The sequence below is a fragment of the Ochotona princeps genome, chromosome 17 (genome assembly GCF_030435755.1).
Source record: "Ochotona princeps isolate mOchPri1 chromosome 17, mOchPri1.hap1, whole genome shotgun sequence".
Lineage (NCBI taxonomy): Eukaryota > Metazoa > Chordata > Mammalia > Lagomorpha > Ochotonidae > Ochotona > Ochotona princeps.
Window position 1 is genome coordinate 30506319 of NC_080848.1, and position 24731 is coordinate 30531049.

The 24731-nt window shown below is 43.1% G+C and overlaps 1 protein-coding gene across 1 annotated transcript in view; it reads right to left on the minus strand.

Moving 5' to 3' along the window:
* The window catches only part of ACACA (acetyl-CoA carboxylase alpha), a 236484-nt gene that overhangs the window by 168566 nt on the left and 43187 nt on the right, over positions 1–24731 (minus strand). Inside the window, exons 5-14 of the mRNA XM_058675532.1 lie at positions 23557–23695; positions 20271–20380; positions 18486–18567; positions 16804–16902; positions 15361–15467; positions 10461–10571; positions 4815–5024; positions 3079–3249; positions 1977–2138; positions 1450–1613 (exon numbers count right to left, since the gene is read on the minus strand). Of these exons, the coding sequence (XP_058531515.1) occupies positions 1450–1613; positions 1977–2138; positions 3079–3249; positions 4815–5024; positions 10461–10571; positions 15361–15467; positions 16804–16902; positions 18486–18567; positions 20271–20380; positions 23557–23695 (1355 nt within the window). The remainder of the gene's footprint in view (positions 1–1449; positions 1614–1976; positions 2139–3078; positions 3250–4814; positions 5025–10460; positions 10572–15360; positions 15468–16803; positions 16903–18485; positions 18568–20270; positions 20381–23556; positions 23696–24731) is intronic.

Here is a 24731-nt window from a genome sequence, read left to right on the forward strand (position 1 = left end):
GTATCTGTACTATACCAGTTACCTTTGTATAACCTTAAAGTATGCTGAAATATCGTATCTATGTGCTTTTCACAAACTGAAGTTTATAATTTTACTATTTTTAAATAACTATAGGAGTACATTTATTATGATTCTTGTTAAAAATATATATACTTGAAAACTGCTACAAAATTTTCACCACATAAAGGGTAAATCTGCTAGACAGAACATGTTAAGACAGATCCAGCCATTCCATAATGTACACACAATGTTATCAAAGCATGGGGTACAACATAAATATAACTTTTGCTTGTCAAAGAAAAAGCTAAAGTTATTACACATTACAGTTACATTTTTTATTTTTTAATTTTTTAAAAAGATTTATTATCATTATTATTATTGGAAAGCCGGATATACAGAGAGGAGGAGAGAGAGAGGAAGATCTTCCATCTGATATTTCACTCCCCAAGTGAGCCACAACGGGCCGGTGCGCGCCGATCCGAAGCCGGGAACCTGGAACCTCTTCCGGGTCTCCCACGCTGGTGCAGGGTCCCAAAGCTTTGGGCCATCCTCCACTGCTTTCCCAGGCTACAAGCAGGGAGCTGGATGGGAAGTGGGGCTGCCGGGATTAGAACCGGCGCCCATATGGGATCCCAGAGCGCGTTCAAGGCGAGGACTTTAGCCGCTAGGCCATGCCGCCGGGCCCAGTTATATTTTTTATTCATGATAAATTTCTCTATGATGTATTTGGTATTTTCTCACCATCAAGAATCTAGCTACCCCTAATAACAACATTGCTTCTGCAAAACAAAGCAAAACAAAAAGTACAATATTTTGAAAGAATTATTTCCTAAGTTTCTCAAAAAATATTTAACAAAAATATGTGAAAAAGCTCAGAACAGGGCCTGGCATAATAGCCTACTCCTTGCCTTGCAATCACCGGGATCCCATAGGGTGGAGATTCAGTCCTGGCTTTTCCACTTCCCATCCAGTTTCCTGATTGTAACTTTGGAAAGCCAGAAGGAAGGACCAAAGCCTTGGGATCCTGCACCCAAGAGGGAGATCCGGGAGAGGCTCCTTGCTCCAGATTAGCTTAGCTCCTCCCTTGCAACCGCTTGGAGAGTGAACCAGTGGACAGAAAATCTTATTCTCTGTATATCTGACTCTCAAATAAAAATAAATAAATCTTTAAGAAAAACTCAAAACAGAAAAACACCTTAATACCACATAATTTGACACAATATGAACACAAGTACAATCAATAGGCTGTCCATAGTAGTACTAAGTAACAAGATGCATGGTTAGGGAGGGGTGGGGAGAATCCAAGTACCTATGAAACTGTGCTACATAATACAATGTAATTAATGAATTAAAAATAATAAATAAATTAAAAAAAAAAGATGCATGCTTAAACCTTCATGACAGATCAGTACAAAGGTAATCCGCAAAACGCAAACACTTTTTACTCACGAAATCGCTTCCTCACGGTTTTCTCCCCAGGAAAAGCAGTGGCCAAACTGAGAATCGGCAAACTCGTGAAGGCCCCCTGCAGCAGCAACGCTGAAGTAACCCCAAACGTTCTTATTGCTCCGGAAATTCAGTTCCTGAACAGTTCCTGAGCTGGGCTTAAAACCCTGTTAAAGAATGAAGAATATGAGAGAACATATTATATTTGGAAGGAAGAGAACATTTAGATATTCATTGTATCAGCTCTGTATTAATCACCCTAGGAAGCAGAAATGACGCCAAGAAACTGCGAAGCCAAGGCCCAGTGTTGCAGACTGAGGACCCCTGGGTGGACTCATGTGTGATTAAGTGACCAACAAGGCAACAATCACTTATTTATTGGTTCTGAGAAGCCCCTATAAATTTCCCTCCCCAGAAGAAGACTCAAGAAATTGCTGAAGTATGTCTGCAGATCCTATATCTTAATAGCAACATTTCCAGGAAAGACGTCAAAAAAAAAAAAGATGTCAACCTTTTAAGTGATGCGTTACCTCATCGGGATTTTCACTAGTGATCCGGGCAGCAATAACATGGCCCCTTGGGCAAGGGACGTGAGCAGAATTTTCAAAATCAATGGGACCATCGCCCCAGGGAGATACTCCATACATCATACGGATATCCTTGATCCTATATAAAGGAATCCCCATGGCAATCTGAAAGGTGGTAAAAAACATGTCATTCATTTTTTTCAGTTACTTTCCTTAAAGTGTGCAGGGTACCAGATTACTAAAGGTATTTCATGTTTACAATTCCACCTAAAACAATCTGCTTTTGTAGCCTGTTTTCTACAATCATCAAGTCTAAGTTTCTTGAAATTAAATAAATCACTACAGAGAAGTTGCTCGAAAATCCCTCAATCTTTAAACAAGTCCTCAAAGTCCTAAGGCAACATTCGAGCTTCCCATTGTTGTCATCTTTCCATAAAGGAGTAAGAATGGAAATACTCCAGAAAATAGGCTGTGGTTAGTAGTTATCTAAAAGGAGCGGATGCATAAAAATATTAACTATGTCTTCCTTCACCCCCAGATATGGGGAAGAAGGAAATACTTGCAAATCAGAAGACAAATCCAGTGTGGACAAGAAGATAAAAAGAATATCAAATCTTATCCTTAGCTATTAGTGTTCTCCATAATGTGGCTTCCTGGTCTCACGGAAGACATTACATATTAGCAGAAATCTTTCATATGTTTTAAAAATAAAAGTATGCTTCCCCAGTCTTTCAGGAAAATCCTCAATAATCACTGCGATGCGTAACAACCTTAATAAAGAACAGCAGACCAAAGTAGTAAGGGATAATTACAGTTGGGGGGTTTACACTCATTAAAAAAGTAAAAGATGTTTTTAAAAGTTTCTAAAATATGACTGTTCATATCAATGTGTCTGGTTAGAAAATATAGTAATATTCCTGTGCTCATTCTTCAGCAAGCAAACCAACCTACACATGCACCCTCTTAATGACACAACAGAACCAAGCTCAGACTTGGATAGGAGGTGCTTTTTTCTTATCAGACACTGGCTAAACCAGCTTGTCTGGTATCAGGACATTCCCAACTGCTCTAGGCGCCCCCTGGAGCCCAGAACAGGGTGACTCACCTGGAGCTGTGCTGCTGGGAGATTGACATCAGCTACCATTTCTGTACAAGGGTGTTCCACCTGCAGCCGAGGGTTCAGCTCCAGAAAGTAGAAGCTGCCATCTTGGCTGTAAAGGTATTCCACAGTCCCGGCACTCACATAACCAACCATCTTGGCAAGTTTCACCGCACACTCAAAGAAAAAAGGTAAGCAAACCTAAGTATCTCACCTTGTCAAGCTACTGGATTGTTGCAACTCACTATACGACTTCTCCTTGACTTCAACATTAAGTTTAGGGCCCAGTGCAATGGCTCAAATAGCTATTTTTCCCCCTTAAGTGCCCATACCCTGTATGGGCACCAGTTTGTGGCCTGGCTGCTCTACTTCCTATCCAGCTTCCTGTTTGTGGCCTGGGAAAGCAGTGGAGAATGACCCAAAGCCTTGGGACCCAGCATGCATGTGGGAGACCTGGAAAAAGCTCCTGGCTTCAAATTGGCCCAGCTCCAACTACTGTGACCATTTGAGAAGTGAAACAGCAAATCTAAGATTTTTTGCTCTATTCCCTTCTCTGTGTAAAGCTGCCTTTCCTATAAAAATAAATAAATCTTTAAAAAATACACATTCAGTGTTTATAAGAGCCAACTACAGTGTTTATGGGCTGGCATGGAGGCCTATCGGGCTGCTCCTATACCTGCAGCACCAGCATTCCATATGGGGACTGCTTCAAGTCCTGGCTGCTCCACTTCTAGCCCAGCTCCCTGCTATTGCACCTCAAAAACCAGAGGAGATGGTCAAGTGCCTAGGCCCACGTACTGGCATGGAAGACCAGGAAGAAGCTCCTGCCTCACAGCTTCAAACTGGCCCAGCTCTGGCCATAGTGATCACCTGGGGAGTGAACAGGAGGGAGAGATCACTCCCTCTCTCGATTTGCTCTTCTCTCTCAGTAATTCTGACTTTAAAGTAAACAAATAAATCTTTGTTTGTTTAATAATCTTGCATAGTTGTTTAGGGTACGAAGGGTCAAGGGCTACAGGAAAGTGGATAATACCATGGTTTTCACACTAATATCATCACTTTTTTTTCCTGCATCTGGGATCAGGGGAGAAACAAAGGGAAAAGCCCCACCCAGTCTCAAACCCATTTCAGGTCCCCAATGTGGGGCATGCTCTGAGGGTTCTGCTTAAGCAGTTTTGATAGTTCAACAGTTCTGAATTGCTGCCAATCTTACTGCTCCAAGTGTGATGAAATCTCTTCAGAATCCACTAGCTGACATAGTCTCTTCATGGTTGGGGTTCTGAGATCAGCAGTTCAGTTGGAGAGACCTTCAAAGAAACTTCGTCTGAGGTGATCCCCGACCTGATTCTTGTGTGTGCTTGCCAGTACAGGGTTCAGCACAGTCCATCACCCAAACAGCTTATGTACATTGCCATTGCAATTGCTGGGTCAGTTCTCTTTCCAGCCCTGTCTTCTATGCAAACCAATGGGTGTCCCCACATCAGGGACCATGGGGCAATGTCAGGTAATTGACCTCCATCCCAGGATACAGAGACATTTGGGAGGCTGGGTGTGGTTTCTCTCCTTATTCCCCTCCCTCCCCAGATACAGGAAGAAAAAAGAGAATGTGGAAATAATGGTCTCACTCACCTTCCTATAGTCCTTGACCCTTATTACCCTAATTAACTACGTCAAAATCAAAATAAATAAATAAATCTTTAAATGAAAAAAAAAATAGACATTAAGGTTTTAAATCAACATGCCTGTTCCATGTGTTCAAATACTGCTGGAGTAGCAATTGCAGCAGGTGCCTCTTCAATAATCTTCTGATGCCTTCGCTGTACGGAGCAGTCACGACCAAACAGAGAGATGGCATTTCCATACTGATCCGCTAGGATCTGTACCTCCAGATGACGAGACTGCTTGGCAAGTCTCATCACAAATATAGGAGATCCAGGGACTTCAGCTTGAACCTGTGTTAGAAAAGGAATGAAACAAATTCATAAATGGTAAACGCTTTTCCTATCCTGATAAGCTGGTCTGATTTCAACAAGCAGATGTCTGGAAGTGTTGGGAACCATGTTAACCAGTAGGAACACAATACTTAAGTAAAATACAATCCATGCCCTCATCTATCTCGAAGATACTACCTTTTTAGTTTCATGACATATTAATTAGTGAAAATGAAGACATACAAACATTCAGTGCTTTATAAGGGTGAACAACAAAATATTTAAAGTCACAAACATACACAATTGCACAACAGGGCAAAGCACCGCTGCCTATTCCATAGAGCTCAATGTGCAACTTCCTCTCCATCAGATGCGTTCCTGGCTTGCATTATATCACAGTCAAAAGCTTTTTGCCTTCAGTTTTAAAGAATACTGTCACTGGGTTTAAAATCCTCAACTAGTAGTTCTTTCATCACCTTAATGACACCCAATATTTTGTGGCTTTCATGGATTCTTTTGAGATTTCAATGGTCCAACTTCTACTCTTTTGAAGGTCACCTTTTTTCTCCAGTTGCTTTAAGATTTTCTTAGTGTGTCTGGGTGGCAGATTCACTCTGATAAGCTTAGTTATGGTTATCTTTGTGGCTGTTCTGCTTGACTCAGAGGGGTACTTGAATCTGTGCTTGGTACGTCCTTTCAGATTAAGGTAATTTTTTTGTATTTTATCTCATCAAACATGGCTTCTGTTCTATTATTTCTTCAAACATTGCATCCACTCCATTTTCTCCCCCGTTCCCTTTGAGACTTCAAGTACATGATGTTAGATCATTATAATGCCCCTCTTTATGCTGTCTTCTTTGTTCAGCTTTTGCTATGCACAAAGTTTCTCCAAAACTCAGAGGCTTGCTTAAAACATCCACTCTTCATTTGCTCATGATGCTGTGTTCATTTGGGCAGTCCTTCTAGTCTAATATGCATGTGCATGTCATCACATGGTGGCTCAAGTTGGGCTGAATGGTCTCAACTCATTTGACTGAACTGTGTTGACTATTGAGGTTTACGGAGCTTCACCTGGAATACTTCATCTGTACTTGACATGGCTGCTTATCCTCCAATAGGCTAGAAAACAGTCTTCATGGTAGTGCTCCAGAGCATGAGGGCAGAAAGATCAAGGCCCCTGAGGTCTAGGCTCTGGTCCCTATCCACCACTTTGGCCACGTTCCAATGGTTTAGGCAAGCCTAAAGGCCAGCTGAAATTCAAGGGGTGGGGGAAACACACCACCTCCTGATGGAAGGAACAGTGAAGTCACATTGCAAAGGATATACATACAGGAATGGAAGGAGTTATTGCGGCCATCTCTGCAAACAGTCTACTATGGTCCACCCTCTGGTCGCAATAATTCACATACCTCCCACATGCAGAATAGACTCACCCCCACCCAAGACCCCCAAAGTCTCATCCAATCATGGCATCAGGCTTGACATCCACTTTCTCTTCATTTATGTCCAGAAACAAATGAAGTTCCTTTGCAGCACCTCAGGTACAGTTTGTCTTGATCCAAAGACCTGGGAACTAAAAAGACAAATTATCTGCCCCAACACACCCAACATCTAAAGAGGAGATGATAACTGTAAAAGATACTCCAGTTCAAATAAGGAGAAGGAATGTACCTAAAGGTACACAGTGGTTACTGGTCCACAGCAATTCTGAAATCCAGATGGGTACATGTTGTCAAGTACCCTTTCTCCAAGGGCATGGAGTTTTTCCTATGAAGGTATGTTGCTGCTCTCTCGAAGCGGATCCCTAATCCATGGAATTCCTCTGCTCCTAGCTAGACCACTCTACTCCTGACTGCATTTTATGAGAAATTTCTTTATGAGAACTATCTTAGATTACATTACTAGATTACTAGATTAGATTAGTAATCTCTTAGATCACTGTATCAGATGTTGCTTTAGTTATTTCTGACATCTTAAAAGTCACAAGCACTCTTGACTAGATTTTCACACTGAGGCATTTTACTTTGAAAATACTTTACCAGCTGGAGAAACGGGTATGAAAGAGTTCTACTTTCAAAACCAACAAGCTCTGGGTCCCCGACATTTCCTCCAAATGTCATACAAAATAAGCTCTTTAGCTCATCTTAATTTAGGATTCCTTAACATTAATGATTTAAAGCATTTTTATGATTTTCTATGATTTATGGCATTAAACATACTTTCAACATTTTTTTCTTAAGTCCTACTTACACAGATCCATAAGTCTGACTGAATATATCATTTTCCATTTCAAACAATACTTATGCCAATTGTTCTATGTTATACAAGATAGTTTTTCCAAGCTCTAATCATCATTTCACTACTTTTTCAGTCTCCACTAACAGTGCGCTCACCACCCCTCCCTCATCCTTCTTTACCAGCCTCCTCCTCCTTCTCCAGCTTCCGCCTATGAGTCAAAGTGAATATCATGTTTCACTTTGTGGATATAGCAGGATCAGTATCTTACATATACATTTTTCTGTCATTTATCTTTCATACTTAATAGGTTACAAAATTTTAGTATCTGTGATAGCAATCTCTTTACTTATTGCATCTTTTTTTTTAAAGATTTGTTTTTATTGGGAAGTCAGATATACAGAGAGGAGGAGAGACAGACAGGGAGATTTTCCATCTGTTCATTCACTCCCCAAGTGGCCACAACAGCCAGAGCTAAGCCAATCCAAAGCCAGGAGCGCGGAGCCTCCGCTGGGTCTCCCACACTGGTGCAGGATCGCAAGGCCTTGAGCTGTCCCCAACTGCTTTCCTAGGCCACAAGCAGGAAGCTGGATGGGAAGCAGGTCCGCTGGGATTAGAACCAGTGCTCATATGGGATCCTGGCATGTGCAAGGCGAGGACTTTAGCTGCTAGGACTCTATTGGATCTTAATCCTGCAAAAAGCAACCTTTTCAGTAGATCTGATTTTGTTCTTTCCAGGAGTCATTCATGCAGCTATAGTTACCTTACAGTTAAATTGGGTTGGATAATCTAATACGCTTTTATATATCTCAGATGTGGAGTTGTCTGCCTGCAGAACTAGGGAGTCTTAGCAGAAAAAATCACCCCTGGCTTATTTGGTTTCTTTCTCCAGCAGGCTGGATGGGACTCGTTCCAAGATGGCCAGGACAGAAACTACAAGGCCACTTGAATTTTAAGCTTCACGGTGTATAAAGCAATTATGCCACATTCCATTGGTTACAACACAGCAAAGCCAACTGAAAGCTGGGTGGGAAAATATGGACTCTACTTCTTGATGGGAGGAGCAGCAAAATCATACTGTACAGGAAAAAGTATACAAAGACATCTCACTTTGCTTTTTCTTATGCTTTCCATCCTTTTGTGACATTTTATGTTTGAATCTGAATTTTCTTCTGATCTTCGTTACTAAGTTTTCATTTGTATCTATCACTAAAATCTTACACTGACCTATTACTTTCAGTAATTTAATTTTCAACTTTAAAATTTGCATTGTTTCTTCTTTATAATTTTCAATTCTCAGCCAAAATTCCCCATCTTGTCTTTAATTTCCTTGAATATATTAAACTCAAACTTCTTGTCTCATAGTTCCACTATCTAAATTTTCTGCGAGACTGTTTCTAATGGCTTTTGTTTTTCTTGGTTTTCAAGTACATATTTTATTGCATCTTTCTTTTTAACTAGAAGCTTGATACATCATATAAAAACTAACAGTCTGAGGATTTACACTGATTATTGCAGGTAGCCAGAGGTGCTAATGATCCTATAGCATCTTGCTTGAGTCAGAGGTTAAGGGTTTTGAGGCAGTTTTAGTATCTATGAAGACTGCTCTAATCCAGTCCATCCTTCCACCTGCAGTTATACCCATTGGGATTCCATTCTAGAATGTGGAAGGTTTCCTGGGGCAAACTCTCGGCAAGCCCTGACATGTTAAGTGTGTTCAGTCTTAGTTTTTGACACTGCTGAAAACTGGTCACCAGCTTTTTGCCCAATTCTTCTTGAACTAGAAGACATTCTTTACAGAAAAATAAACAGATAAATAAAAGGCTTTGAAGGGCAGGCTCCCCTCTCTCCAGGTAATTCTTCTCATAATTCTTCACTTTCTTGAAACGTCTCTAATGCTTCAAAGCAGACTTTAAAAAGTCTGATCCATCTTTTCTATTTTCTTCTCCATGGGAGGACTAGTTTGAGATATTTCACTAACCATTATTATAACTTAAGGACTTTCACATAAAACATCCTCCGGGTATTCTGGATTTCAACTTTTTAATTCCATAGTAAGTAGTTTTGAAATGTCAAAAGAAAAGTCAACATGAATTAACATTTTTCCATAAGCTCTAAGAGCTGAGAACTTTTCTCTAGATCCCATGAAGCATTGTTCTGCCTACAAAATTAGAATTTACAGAAATAATGGAAAACAAGATTGAGGTAATAGCTAACTTGTGACATTCAGAATAGGATAATGCAGTAAGACAATACGTTTCACACTCTTATCAAACTGTGGAAAAGAATTTATAGAGAATTTTCCCATTAGCCTTTGAGAATGAAACAAAATGTTTGCTGGTGAATGATTTATGAGGAGGGGAGTAGCATGTAAGAGGCATTCAAAACACTCATAGAAGAATACAAGGTAGGAGATGCTGGGAAAACTCCACATAGTGGGAAGTAGGGGAGTGAAAAGATTTATGTTATTCTTTCTGACACATCTTTCCCTGAGTGTTGGTAGGAGACAAAAAGAGAACCAAAAATATAAGCAAAGTTCTGAGGGCAGGGCGAAAGAGGGGCCTCTCTCCTTTTTCTCTAACATTCTGAAAAGATAAGACTTATTTGCTGCCTCTATGACCAGTCTTTACAGTATGCCTACATCAATTTGGCTGCAAGGCAGCGGGCACAGCAGACAAAGCACTAAGAAAAGCTTTACTGAGCCACTCTCAGTTCTTCTATAATGTGGGACTGCCATGTGTTTTCTGTGCCACAATGGATGAGAAGGTATCAGAGCCTGAACTGCTGCACCAGCAGGGAGGGGGTGGGACAGAGGGTAGAAACTCCGAGCTTAAAACCCACTTTGAAACAAGGCCAGAGAGCCTGGACCAGCCAACACAAGAGCAACTGGACCAGTTACCACACCACCCAAACACTTTACCTACAATGTCAGCGGAACAGAAACACTCACATTAAAAAACAAAACAAAACAAAAAAACCCTGATTCTTCCTTGCTCTTATGAGATACCATGAGCCACATGCACCATATGGGAAACAGAAAACTATTTCATGTGAGAATCACTCTGAATTACCTAACTGAATAAAACTCAAGTTGAACTGGGTAGTTTTTTACCTTGCCAATAAGCAAGCAGAGGATACAAAGACAAAATTCAGTACAGATCAAACTGAAGTATTTCCTAGACGTACAAATTACGAGTTAAACCACGTATAGTCATACTGCACCTGTCTGAAGAGGTTTGGAAAGTCATCTGCATTGTTGACTTTTCTGATTCCCTTCCCTCCTCCTCCTTCAGACGCCTTGATCATGACTGGGTATCCAACATCCTCAGCTGCCTTCAAGAAAGAGAAATGGAAAGAGTGCAGTTAGGAGGGAAAAGGAAACTGGCATTTCCTCCTTTAAGAACAAACTACGGGCCCGGCGGCGTGGCCTAGCGGCTAAAGTCCCCGCTTTCAACGCCCCGGGATCCCATATGGGCGCCGGTTCTAATCCCGGCAGCCCCACTTCCCATCCAGCTCCTTGCTTATGGCCTGGGAAGGCAGTCGGGGATGGCCCAATGCATTGGGACCCTGCACCCGCGTGGGAGACCCGGAGGAGGTTCCTGGTTCCCGGCTTCGGATCGGCGCGCACCGGTCTGTTGCGGCTCACTTGGGGAGTGGGTCATCGGACGGAGGATCTTCCTCTCTGTCTCTCCTTCTCTCTGTATATCTGACTGTAATAAAATAAATAAATCTTTAAAAAAAAAAAAAAAAGGAACAAACTATGTAGTAAAACACAAAAGTCCTCAAGATAAATACATGCAGCGAAAAAGTAACAGAATGATATCGGTAGTATTAGATTGTTAAAAAAAATAAAAAAAACATACCTGCCTTTTTTTTTTTAAGATTTACTTCTCTTTTTCTTGGAAAATCAGGTATATAGAGAGGAGGAGAGACAGGAAGACCCTCCATCTGATGGCTCACTCCCCAAGTGGCCACAACAGCCAGAGCTGAGCCTATCTGAAGTAAGGAGCCCGGAGCTTCTTCTGGGTCTCCCACATGGGTGCAGGATCCCAAGGCTTTGGGCCGGCATCGACTGCTTTCCCAGGCCACAGCAGTAATGTGGATGGGAAGTGGAGCTGCCAGGGATAAGAACTGGTGCACAAATGGTATCCCTGTGCATGCAACATGAGGATTTTAGCCACTAGGCCCAAAATCTGCCTCTCTAATAAATACACTGTAAACTTCACATGGTTCAACCTAAAATCATCTAAGATGGGCCCCCCCAAATTTTTGTATGTGATTACATTTGCATTCATAACTCAAATATATAAATATGAAATTTAACCTAGAAAATAAATCAGAGATGATTTATAAAATGAAGATGGACATACACTTTCACTTTTTACAGTATATTTTTCTGTACACTCAGAACTACTCGGGTGCATCACGGTAGCCTAGTGGTTAAAATCCTCTCCTTGCATATGCCAGGATCACATTTGGGCACTGGTTCGTGTCCCCGCGGCCATGCTTCCCCATCCAGTTCCCTGACTGTGGCCTAGAAAAGCAGTCAAGGATGGCCCAAAACCTTGGGACCCTGCACCTGCATGCATGGGAGACCCGGAAGAAGCTCCTGGCTCCTGGTTCTAGATCGGCACAGCTCCAGCCATTGCAGCTACTTGGGGAGTGATTCATCACACAGAAGATCTTTCTGTCTCTCCTCATCTCTGTATACCTGACTTTCCAATAAGAATAATTTCTCACTGATATTATGCAGATGTTCATATATTATTCATCATTTGGGGGAAAAAAGGAATAATTATCTCACTCAATATAAGCAAGTATCGCATCACAACTTACAAACATGTGTGTAAGACTCAACAAATTGGAATTCTGAAACACTCCAAGTTCTTCTCAGTTTTGTATAAAACAAAAATAAGCACTGGGGCTGGCATGCTGCCATATCAGCCTAATCCTCCGCTTTTGGCACCAGCATCTCATATAGGCAGCAGTTTGTGTCCCTGCTGCTCTACTTTCCATCCAGCTTCCAGTCATGGCCGAGGAAACCAGCAGAGGATGGCTCAAGTCCTTGGGCCCCTGCAGCCACACAGGAAACCATGAAGACTCCTGGCTCCCAGCATGGCATCAGCTCAGCTCCAGCCATTGCAGCCACTTGGGGAATGAACCTGCAGATGGAAGACCTTTCCCTCTGTCCCCCTCTCTTTATTTTTATTGGAAAGGCAGAGTTATAAACAAATATTTCTTTAATTGAGGAAAAGTGAACCAAAAATTTAAAACCACCAATCCATCTCCATAAAAATGTTTTAGTCTGTTAATTTTACTGCATTTAAGAATACCTTCCGGGCCCGGCGGCGTGGCCTAGCGGCTAAAGTCCTCGCCTTGGAAGCCCCGGGATCCCATATGGGCGCCGGTTCTAATTCCGGCAGCTCCACTTCCCATCCAGCTCCCTGCTTGTGGCCTGGGAAAGCAGTTGAGGACGGCCCAATGCATTGGGACCCTGCACCAGCGTGGGAGACCTGGAAGAGGTTCCAGGTTCCCGGCATCGGATAGGCGCGTACCGGCCCGTTGCGGCTCACTTGGGGAGTGAATCATCGGACGGAAGATCTTCCTCTCTGTCTCTCCTCCTCTCTGTATATCTGTCTGTAATAAAATGAATAAATCTTAAAAAAAAAAAAAAAAGAATACCTTCCAAATGTTACTAGTGAATTGCCCTTTCAATTTTTTTTCCAATGACTTATTTTATATTTGAAAACACAGTGACAGTTCTCACTTTAGCAGCACATATACTAAAATTGAAGATGGAGTGAGAGAGAGAGGAAGAGTTAGAGAGGAAGACATGGAAAAGAACTTTCATCTGACGCATCATGGCCCAGATGGCTACAACAGTTGAGACTGGGCCGGGCAGAAGCCAGGAGTCTGGAATTCCATGGGTGGCAGCAATAGCAGGAGAAGTAGCCGGGACTCAAACCAGTGACCTTATGGGATGCTTGTAACCCCGGTGCTGGTATATCCTATTGTATCACAGCACTGTGCTCTATTCCTTTTTTAAATATATAAAAGTTGCAGTCACAGGTCACTTATTAAGAATATTTTAGAGAATCATTATGTCCTGGGAAAATGTTTATAAGTAACTGTTTTTAACATTTATTTTATTTTTACTGGAAAGTCAGATATACAGAGGAGACAGAAAGGAAGATCTTCTGTCCGTTGATTCACTCCCCAATCAGCTGCAACAGCCAGAGCTGAGCCAATCCAAACTCAGGAGCCAGGAGCTTCTTCTGGGTCTCCCGCTCAGGTGCAGGTTCCAAGGCTTTGGCCGTCCTTGACTGCTTCCCAGGCCACAAGCAGCGAGCTGGATGGGAAGCAGGGCCACTGGGTTTCAAACTGGTACCCATATAGGATCCCAGTGCATGCAAGGACATTAGCTACTAGGCTACCACATACGGCCCACCAGTGGATATTTAACTGATAAACAAAACAGCTAACGCTTGGGGTCAGTGCATGGTGTAGGTGGCCAACCTTCCATCTGTGGCTCCTGTTCAAGGACTGGCTGTTTCACTTTCCATCCAGCTCCCTGTTGTGTCTGAGAAAAGCATCAGATTATGGCTCAAGTCCTTGGGCCCCTACACCCATGTAGGAAACCCAGAGAAAGCTCCTGGTTCTGGCTTAGGAACGGCTCAGCTCTTGCTGTTGCAACCATTTGGGGAGTGAACCAGTTGAAGTGAGATTTTCCTTTTTCTCTGTAATGCTGCCTTTCAAATAAAAATAAAAACAAATTTTAAAAATTAGCCAAAATCCTACAAAGGACTTCCACTGTTCTGCAAATTATAGGAAGCAGAAAAACGCATTTGTAATTTGATTAGAAATACTAATCTTTTTTATCAAGGAGATTACAGGATGCTCAATTTGAAACACAAACAGAGCAAATTTCATTGGAACATTCATCATTCCTCTTGATTTTATAACATACAAGTCAAATTCACTCAGTGTATTTTTCAAAAATTGCCTCTTTCACCTGGGAGCATAACTGATATTCCCAACAAGCTAAAAAGTGAAAGAAGGAATAAACGAGTCATAGCTGTAAGGAAAGAAAGGGTAGTACTGGGGTAAGGGACGCCTTTCTGCCCAAGGGCACCTTTCTACAGGGAGGGACGATAATAAAGGACACTTTCATCTTCCTTTGGCTCACCCCTCACCTCTCCACAAGGACAGAGAACTAACTACGTGACTGGAGGATCTGAGCACCTGTAGCTCCGCTTCTCCCCCTTTGGGAAGAGCCCACTGCACATACATGTGCTGCTGCTCAGCTCGTGGTCATACAGGAAGCTGAGTTTGGTAGAAGTGTTGTCTCTGTAGGGGTCAGTGAGGAACTCTACTGAATCACAGGGATTAGGTTTACAGATCTATCGGTTGCCACTACATTTTAGCTATTTTCGCCAACATATCTTTTTGTAACTAGGCAGACACTCGTCATCTCTCTGCCTAGCTTTTTTGTTCTTTACTCAGATAAGGGGAAGAGCGTGGTCTTTGTTGGCCCCTTGCCAACACGAGCAGGTGGCAGAGAAGGGGAAAAAATAGCATCTTCTTAAAACAGCAAAGGAATGTCCTGTTTCCATATGTGGTTCACTTCAAAACTCTATACTTGGGCCCGGCACCGTGGCCTAGCGGCTAAAGTCCTCACCTTGAACACGCCAGGATTCCATATGAGCGCCGGGTCTAATCCCGGTGGCTCCACTTCCCATCCAGCTCCCTGCTTGTGGCCTGGGAAAACAGTCGAGGACGGCGCAAAGCTTTGGGACCCTGCACCTGACTGGGAGACCTGGAGGAGGTTCCTGGTTCCTGGTTCCCGGCTTCGGATCAGCACAGCACCGGCCGTTGTGCTCACTTGGAGAGTGAAACATCGGACGGAAGATCTTCCTCTCTGTCTTTCCTCTCTGTATATCTGACTTTGTAATAAAAATAAATAAATCTTAAAAAAAAACTCTATACTCTATGAACCACACCTGCTCACCTTAGAACCTCCATGCCAACATGGGCATTTATCATGAGCCAGGCTCCAAATCCCCATATTTGTGACTTGAATTGGTCGTTTGAAAGGCATCACCCCCTGGAGCTAACAACCTACCTTCAGCCCATCATCCACATCCTTCACATAACCTTTTTCGTACAGTTCTTGGGGAACGTTTAAGATACGCTTTGAAAAATCATTTTCTTGCCAGTCCACACGAAGACCTGCAATAAATAACAGTGACTTACGAGCAGCCACAGAGCTTTGGCTTCTGTCACTTTTCTGCTATGCCTCTGTGAAAATGCTGTCATGTTTACCCCAAATTGAGGGCAGATGGGAGGAAGAAAGGACGCCATAGGATCCTCATCAGTCCTTGGGTTTGACAGTATTTGGCCAAGCTATGACAAGAACTGCCAATGTGGGTCCTTATTCCGGAAAAAGCCAGGAAAACTAACAGCAACTTATACAAATGCAAGGACATACAAGACCAAAAAGGCATGGCAGACATTTCACAGTAATTGAGGAGACAAAAATATCTTGGATGTGTGTATTCAGGCCTGTTCCAGGGCCAGAGGTCTGAGAAATAATTCAATCTTTATGAGCCCAATGGAAATAGGAATGGCGCTTTTATTGGCCTCGGCAGAGTCATGATTCCATGCTCCCTGAACGTCCATGGTCTCAGCCACAAGGGGAACACTAGAGACTCTCTATTCAGACAAGAACAAATTCAGCCTTTTATCTTAAAAACTGTTTGACCCAGCAGCTCTGGAGAGGATATTGCAATCCCCCTGGAGAGCCACAGTAACAAGGGCTCAAATCTATTCAGGCTCAAGACAACAGTCCTTCCCATTTAAAAGATGCTTTAGCAACTTATGTCTGTCTGCTCCCAGGACTTGTGTACTTAAGAAGGGGACGCTCATGTGGTTATCAGTCGAAATAATTCACATGCTACTCTTTGAGGGATTTGTCAAGAATAAATCATTTCTTTCTTGAAAACCTTTATCCCTCTACCTGCCTCCCTTTCTACATCAAGGGCAACAGAGGTTGAATGGGATTAAACAGGCACAGCAAATCAGTAATAGATTGTGGGCTGACATCAGGAAAAAGTTAGCAGGGATTATTTGTGTACATGGTTTCTAGGGTTTTTTTTCCTGTAAATCCAGGCTACTGCCATGTGAAGTGAAAGGCCCAATTCCACCTAAGACAATTCCGGCTGAGGAAGGCACTAGCCTATCCATGGGATATCCAAAGCCACAGAACCTTCTGTGTTATGCCAGAGTTTCTCCAAATTAAGTGCCAGGATCACTCCAGATTTCAATTTTAGCACATGTTCCTGGGACTAAACATTCATTCCTAGGATGTAAATTCACAGGTATATTACACCAGGAGATACAAGACACCACTAATTAACTAGGATTCCATTTCTTTAAGTATGCCAGTACATTTTAAACAAACTTAAGGTCCAAGCCATAGTTTCTGATATCTCATTGTGCCTTTCTGCACTTCAAGACACAAAAGAGAAAAAACAAAACAAAGATACAAAAGAAAAATATTTCTTACCACTGCCACTCCATGGAAGTGTTGGGATACCAGCAGTCTGAGCCACTATGGAAGATGCAATCTTATCCCCCAAAGCCCACATGGCTTGGCTTGGAGGACCTAAAATTCAAACAAAGAGAAAACCCCGATTATAGAAACTATAGTGTTTTGATTAATCATGTTACACTCAATTCTTTTTTGCAGACAGAAAAGTTTTATGTGCAAAGTGAACAAGTAAACATAAAAATGAGGAAAGGAAAAGCACCTTCTGGTAGGGATCAAAAGATGGGGTGTCTCCTGAAAGCAGCAAGGCAGAAATCTACCCCCAGAAACTTCATCAAGTTTTCTTGAATACAGTAAGAACACAATACATTGAAGCATATACTAAATTAAATTCTTGACAAATCAACATAATTTTGCAATGCTTCATGATTTACCATTACCAAGATAACAATGTCTTGTCTTTTAAATATCCCAAAATGCATACTAAAAGGTTGTGGGTTTGAAGTCTGATGTATAATACCTTTCTTGATCTCAAGAGGATTCTAAATAGGAATTTACCTTCAGGCAGATTTACAAAGTGCAGTGTCATGGGGAAGTCTCTCAGAAACATTTGGAGCTATAACAATGTCTATTTTTCTCTCTGAGACAAGCAGACTAGGAACATCAGAAGCCCTTCCCCACAGGAATACATGCTAACAGGTTAAATAGGAAAGTGCTGAATCATGCTGAAGGGCTCGCTACCAAGTATCCTGAGTAATCGACTGTCTCTACAGTCTGCAACAGGTCCTTCTGCCGTATGTTTTCTTATGACTAATGGCCAGTTTCATACACCAAGACTTTCTCCAAATTTTAGGGACAAAGTATGAAGGAAACACAGTAAGATGAAGTAATATACGCCAAATAGCAAAAGTGAAGAACAAGGCTTGGCTTTGTGGCACAGTGGGTTAAACTCCCACCTGTGCTGCCAGCATCCCTCAGTAGAGTTCTGGTTGGAGACCCAGCTGCTCCACTTCCAATTCAGCTGCCTGATAATGGCCTGAGTAATTGGGTACTTGCCATCCATGTGGTAGACTCAGAGTGCCAGGCTCATGGTGTCAGTCTGGCCCAGATCAAGCCATTGAGGCTATTGGGGGCGTGCGCCAGCAGGTAGAAAAATATCTCTCTCCCCTTCTCTGTCATTGCACATCCAAATGAACTAAAGAGGAAAACAAAGAGTGCCACCAACACGGTGGTATAACCAGCAAATACAATGTCTGCAGTGCCGGTATCCCATATAGATACTATTTTGAGTCCCAGCTGCTCCACTTCTAATCCAGCTCCCTGCTAAAGGCCTGGGAAGGCAGCAGAGGATGGCCCAAGGCCTTGGGCCCCTGCACCCACAGGAGAGACATGGAAGAACTTCCTGGCTCCAAACTTTAGACCAACCCAGAAATGGCTGTTGCGTCCATTTGGAGAGTGAACCAGCAGATGGACGATCTTTTTCTTTCTGTCTCTCTCTAATTCTTTCAAGCAAAACAATTAAATCTTAAAAAAAAAAAAAAAAAACCAACAGATAAAACAAAGAGGGTTACTCTGAGGACTGCTGAGAAAATAAAAAAGTGTAACATACAGTAAATACAAAAAAAATTAGACTATATCGAGGAACATGGACAAAACAGAAAGAAAGCACAAAGCCAGGAAGAGTGTATGGTAAAGGTTACCCATGAAGGCGATGCCGTTTTTCAGGAGAAGTTCTGGAAGCTTGGGATTCTCAGAAGCGTGACCCCAGCCGGCCCACACTGCCTGCAAGGGGACACAGGATGGTTTATGAACACATTCCATGCCAAAAGAACCACAGGCTGAGTCTGCACCAAGGCTGGCCCTACTTTCTGAGGTACAAGAAAGCTGCAACAACAGAACGCTCAATTCAGCTTCCAGGCATGGCTGCAGGCAAGTTGTTTTGTTTTTTGTTTTTTGTTTTTTTTTAATAGAATAAGAAGCAATCCATTCTGACAAAACCTCTGAAGAGGTCAAAATCAAGTTGAGATGGTACAGTGCATGTGTCACAGCTGGGCGTCCTTAGTGGCTTAGACTCAGTGGTGGACAGTATATCCAGGTGCACATGGAGGATATGGCAGTACATCAGAGCCTCAGAGGACACCTAGTACAATAACAGGACGGAGGACAGAACAAGTCGATCAACTACCCCAGCCAAGTGTTGGTAGTGAATATATGGGCAAACAGAGACCCTAAGTTGGACTATGTCAACCAGCGGATCCTGGAAAGATTTCATCATGCTTGGAGTGGCGAGATCAGCAGTAATTCAGGGTCCTTGAGCAGGACCCTCAGAGCAAGCCCCACACCAGGGACGCTGGGGTGGTGTCAGGTGGCTACTCTACATCTCAGGATGCAGAGGCGTTTGGGAGGCTGGGTGTGGCTTCTCTCCTTGTCTCTTCCCTTCCCCCAGACACAGGAAGGAAAAAAAGAGAATGTGGAAATGGTTATCTCACCCACCTTTCTGTAGCCTTTGACCCTTTATCACCCTAATCAACTATGGAAAAATCATAAGATACTAATAATAAAGCAAAATTTGTTTTTAAAATTTTGAAATTGATATGAAGATTGTGGTAGTGTTCCACAGAACACTTTCTGGAAGTACTGGCCAGCTTCTACAAGTCCCCTTACTCGGCTCACCTAGTCCCACCTCTCTAGCTGCTGGTCACATCACCATGTGAATCTAGAGCTTTATGCTCTTGGTGTACTACAGCACTTAAAATCCCTAAAACATACGGCCCGGCACAGTAGCGTAGCAGTTACAGTCCTTGCCTTGAGATGCCGGGATCCCATATGGGTGCTGTTTCATATCCCAGCAGCTCCACTTCCCATCCAGCTCCCTGCCTGTGGCCTGGGAATGCTGTCGAGGATGGCCCAAAGCCCTGGGACCCTGCACCCATGTGGGAGACCTGGAAGAGGCTCCTGGCTTCAGATTGGCTCAGCTCCAGCCATTGTGGCTGCTTGGGGAGTGAATCAGTGGACAGAAGATCTTCCTCTCTGTCTCTCTCCTCCTCTCTGTATATCCGCCTTTCCAATTTAAAAAAAAAAAAATCTTAGGGCCCGGCGGCGTGGCCTAGCGGCTAAAGTCCTCACCTTGAACACCCCGGGATCCCATATGGGCGCCGGTTCTAATCCCGGCAGCTCCACTTCCCATCCAGCTCCCTGCTTGTGGTCTGGGAAAGCAGTGGAGGACGGCCCAGAGCATTGGGACCCTGCACCTGTGTGGGAGACCTGAAAGAGGTTCCTGGTTCCCAGCTTCAGATCGGCGCAGCAACGGCCGTTGCGCTCACTTGGGGAGTGAATCATCGGATGGAAGATCTTCCTCTCTGTCTCTCCTCCTCTCTGTATATCTGGCTTTGTAATAAAAATAAATAAATCTTTTTAAAAAAAAAAAGCTTCTCTCTGGAGATCAGCTGCAAGTGGTCTGAAAGCACACATTAGCACTCTCTTACTTGGACTGGGATCCTCTTAGCGATATCGAGAATTAATTCCACATTTGCATAGTTGTTGTTGTTTGGGCCTCCAGGCACTGGGACATAGTGATCTGCCATCTTAATGTACTCTGAAAAAGCAAGCACATTAAAGAGAACTTGGGACTTGTTTTCAGAAATACAGTGGCACAGTAAAATCATGGAAAGGACAGAGAAGACCATCCTCACAAGGAACTACAGACCCAACTGCAGTAAGGGGAAAATTTCAGGACTATTTAGTATTAAGCTCCTAGTTTAAATGACACATACATAAGGTGGTGCCATTTCTGGTGGTCAACGGCCCAGAGTCTATTCCAAAGCTGTAGCCCTGACATCCTTTACCTTTAACTTGTACCCTGAGAAAGCTGGTTTCCTGAGGTGGAGCCAGACAAAATGGACACAGTAGTGCCTGGAGGGTTTGCAGACTGGCTAAACTGGAAAGATTAGTTCTAGTAGTCTAATTAGTGCCTGAAAATGTTTCATCTGGAATGTAGACGGTTAACAGGCATCTGAAAAAAATTTTTAGAATGACAATTACGTGATTTACATTAAATCTCTTGATTTTTAAAAATTTGCAATCAACATGCAAATTGGGGGCCCGGCAGCATAGCCTAGCAGCTAAAGTCCTCGCCTTGAAAGCCCCAGGATCCCATATGGGCGCCTGTTCTAATCCCGGCCGCTCCACTTCCCATCCAGCTCCCTGCTTGTGGTCTGGGAAAGCAGTCGAGGACGGCCCAAGGCATTGGGACCCTGCACCCGCGTGGGAGACCTGGAAGAGGTTCCTGGTTCCCGGCATCGGATTGGTGCAGTACCGGCCGATGCGGCTCACTTGGGGAGTGAATCATCAGCCGGAAGATCTTCCTCTCTGTCTCTCCTCCTCTCTGTATATCTGACTTTGTAATAAAAATAAATAAATCTTTTAAAAAATTCCAATGAAGAAGAGCACACAAAGGCAGGTACTGAGCCAGAAGCCTGGAACTAGCCTGGGTTTCCCCTGATGGAGACAGAACCCAAGTTCTTGAGCCATCATCTGCCTCCCAGGGTGTGCGTTAGCAGGACAGTGGAAGCAGAACAGAGTTCCTTTATTTGCTGGCCTAAATTCTCCACACACACACAAGTCCACAAAGGTACTCCTGTTGGCAACTAAACAGCTCTACACAAATAAATCCATTATCATGATGGAAGACAGTGAAGAGAAGACATGCAGGAAAACAAAAGTTTTTTTCCACTCAGTTTACAGCTTGTGTCTCTCCATCAATTTGTAGTTCTTGCAATCCTTACAACTTACACTAGAGATACAATTCACAAGTATATTTACAAATAAACAAGAAAAAAATCCTCTCAAAAAAAAAAAAAAAACCAAAAACAAGAGTACTTTTGACTCTCCATTGCATGGGTCTTTATCCATGGATTTAACCAAGTACAGATAGAAAGTATTTTGAAAAAAAAAAAAAAAGTTCTGTATAGAACACATACAGATTGTTGGGAGGTTATTATTCACTACATAATATAGTATCACAACTACTTACATAGTATGTATGTTGTACTAGGCCTTATAAGCAATCTATAGATGATTTTAAAGTACTTAAGAAGTAAGTGTTCTAGCCCAGAGGGTTAAGCTGCAGCTTGAAGCCACAGCATGGGACACCCTCATCTCATGTTGGAGTGTCTGGACTCAAGCACCAGCTCCATTTCCAGTCTAGTTTCCTACTAATGCACACACTGGGAGGCAGTAGATAATGGTTCAGATACTTGGTTCCCTGACAAGACATGGGAGGCCTGGGGGGAGATTCTGATTTGGCTTTAGCCTAGCACAGTCTCTGCTTTTGGAAGATTCTTGCAAGGGAACCAGTGGATACTAAATCGCTCTTGCCCTCTTACTCATTTTTCCAAATAAAGTAAATACATAAATATTTTAAAAATATGAAATATCTGGGCCAGGCACAATGGTTCAGTGGCTAAATCCTCTCCTTTCAAGTGCCCGTACAGATGCCAATGCATGTCCTGGCTGCTCCACTTCCCACCCAGCTTCCTGCTTGTGGTCTGGGAAAGCAGCAGAGGACGGCCCAAAGCCTTGGGACCCTGTACCTGCATGATAGATGCAGAAGAGGCTCCTGGCTTCAGATTGGCTTAGGTCTGGCCCTTGAGGCCACTTGGGGAGTGAACCAGCAGAAAGATTTTTCTATCTCTGTTTATCTCTGTAAAACTGCCTTTTCAATAAAAATAAATCTTTAAAAAAATACAAAGTATCTGGGAAGGTGTGTAAATACTATACCATTTTATAGGAAGGATCCAAGCCTTAGGACCTTTACTCAAACTCCCATGGACATTGAGCAATGACAGTACTCAACTCTTTAGTGAGGATTTCAATAATCATTCATTTTTCCCATTTCCCAATACCTAACATCAAGTTTAAAAAAAGCAACAAATATACCATTCTCCCACTTAACTTGAAAATATGGCCTGATCTTCTCCAAAATCAGATAAAGTCTCTCCTCATGTTAATAACCAACTGCTCAGGCCCAGCGCCGTGGTCTAGCAGCTAAAGTCCTTGCCTATAAAGTGCAGGGATCCCATACAGGTGCCAGTTCTAATTCCGGCAGCTTCACTTCCCATCCAGCTCCCTGCTTGTGGCCTGGGAAAGCAGTTGAGGATGGCCCAAAGCCTTGGGACCCTGCACCCATGTGGGAGACCTGGAGGAAGTTCCTGGCTCCTGGCTTCGGATCGGTGCAGCACCAGCCATTGCGCTCACTTGGGGAGTGAATCATTGGACGTAAGAGCTTCCTCTCTGTATCTCCTCCTCTCTGTATATCTGACTTTGGAATGGGGATGAAACAAATCTTAAAAAAACAAACAAACAAAAAAAAAGAAATTGTCCCCAAATGGGTCCAGTGTTGGGGCACAGTGGGTAAAACCACTGACAGCAGTGCCAGTTCAAGTCTGGATGCTCTATTTCTGATCCAGCTCCCTGCTAATGCACCTGGAAAAACAATGGGAGATGGCCCAAGTGCTTGGGTCCCTACCACACCCATGGGAGATCTGGATGAACCTCCAGGCTCCTGGCTTGAGGTTACTGAAGCCTTTAGGAAGTGAACAAGCAGATGGAAGATTGATTGATTTCTTTATCTCTTTCCCTCTTTCTTTAACACTGCCTTTCAAAGAAATAAATCCTTTAAAGATCAATTTTAAACAAGTTCTCCTACTTGAAGACTACACTGGTCAAGGTCTCCTGCTTGAAGGTGCAACTTTCCCAATATGAGTAACTCACCTGCATTGGCTTTCAGGTCTTCAGGAGTGACCATGACAACAAACCGGATGGCACGCTCATTCCGAAACATTTCATAAGACCACCGCCGGATAGATCGCATGCATTTCACTGCTGCAATGCCATTGTTAGCAATAAGAACCTGGGAAGAAATGAAAAGGGGATTGGAAAGAAAGAAACCAAAGGCAATGGCAAAGGAAAGTGATGAGAGAATTTTTGCCTATCAGTTTTTCTCTGGTAACATCATATTTCAAACTAGGAATTCTTCCTGCAAGCTATTAGAAACTTCCCATAATGAACAAGTGGTACTTTGGAATGTTTGCTAAGCAATACTTCAATAGGTGCCAAGTGATGCTTGCTCCTTCCAAACTTCATATTTTGCAAGGGAAAGAATCACACTCATATTTGATTTATGAACTATTCTAGCATCCTTAAGGCTAAGGAAAAGAAGAAAGTTTAATGAGATGCTATATTATCAAATAAACCAACACATCAGGTGCTAGATCTTCCACCCACTGGTTCAATCCCAAAATGCTCACTATGGCTACAGCTGAACCAATCCAAAGTCGGAAGCCAGGAGCTTCTTCCAGGTCTCCCACATGGATGTAGGGTCCCAAAGCTTTGGACCATCCTCTACTGCATTCCCAGGCCACAGGCAAGGAACTAGATGGAAAGTGGAGCAGCTGAGATAATCAGCACCCATATGGGATCCTGGGCATGCAAGGCAAGGATTTAGCCAGCAAGCCATCATGCCGGGCCTGTGCTGGTCTCTATTGATGGCATTGATGGCTACTCTCCAAAATGCCGAACTCTGATATCCCAGAATCATAGAGACTGCCCCAGGAAGAAAGGTCACAGGGAGAAGCCAGGAGAGTCTAACCACCCAAGGACACTGGGGGGCGGGGGTGGTGAACAGCAGATGAAGATTCTCTCGCTTGCTCTCTCTCCTTCCTTCCCTCTAAAATGCTGCCTTTCAAACAATTCAATGTAACTTTAAGTAACAAAATACTCATGAAACTTGAAAGTAACTGATATTTTTATGAATTTTGGGCAGTAAAATCCCTCTAAATAACCCAACCTCCACAGCTGGTGGAAGGCAGAATGTCCCTGCATATCAAGTTCTTACAGCCTGTTCTGAAACTCCCCTCCCTACTCCTAAAGCAGCAACATCCCTCACA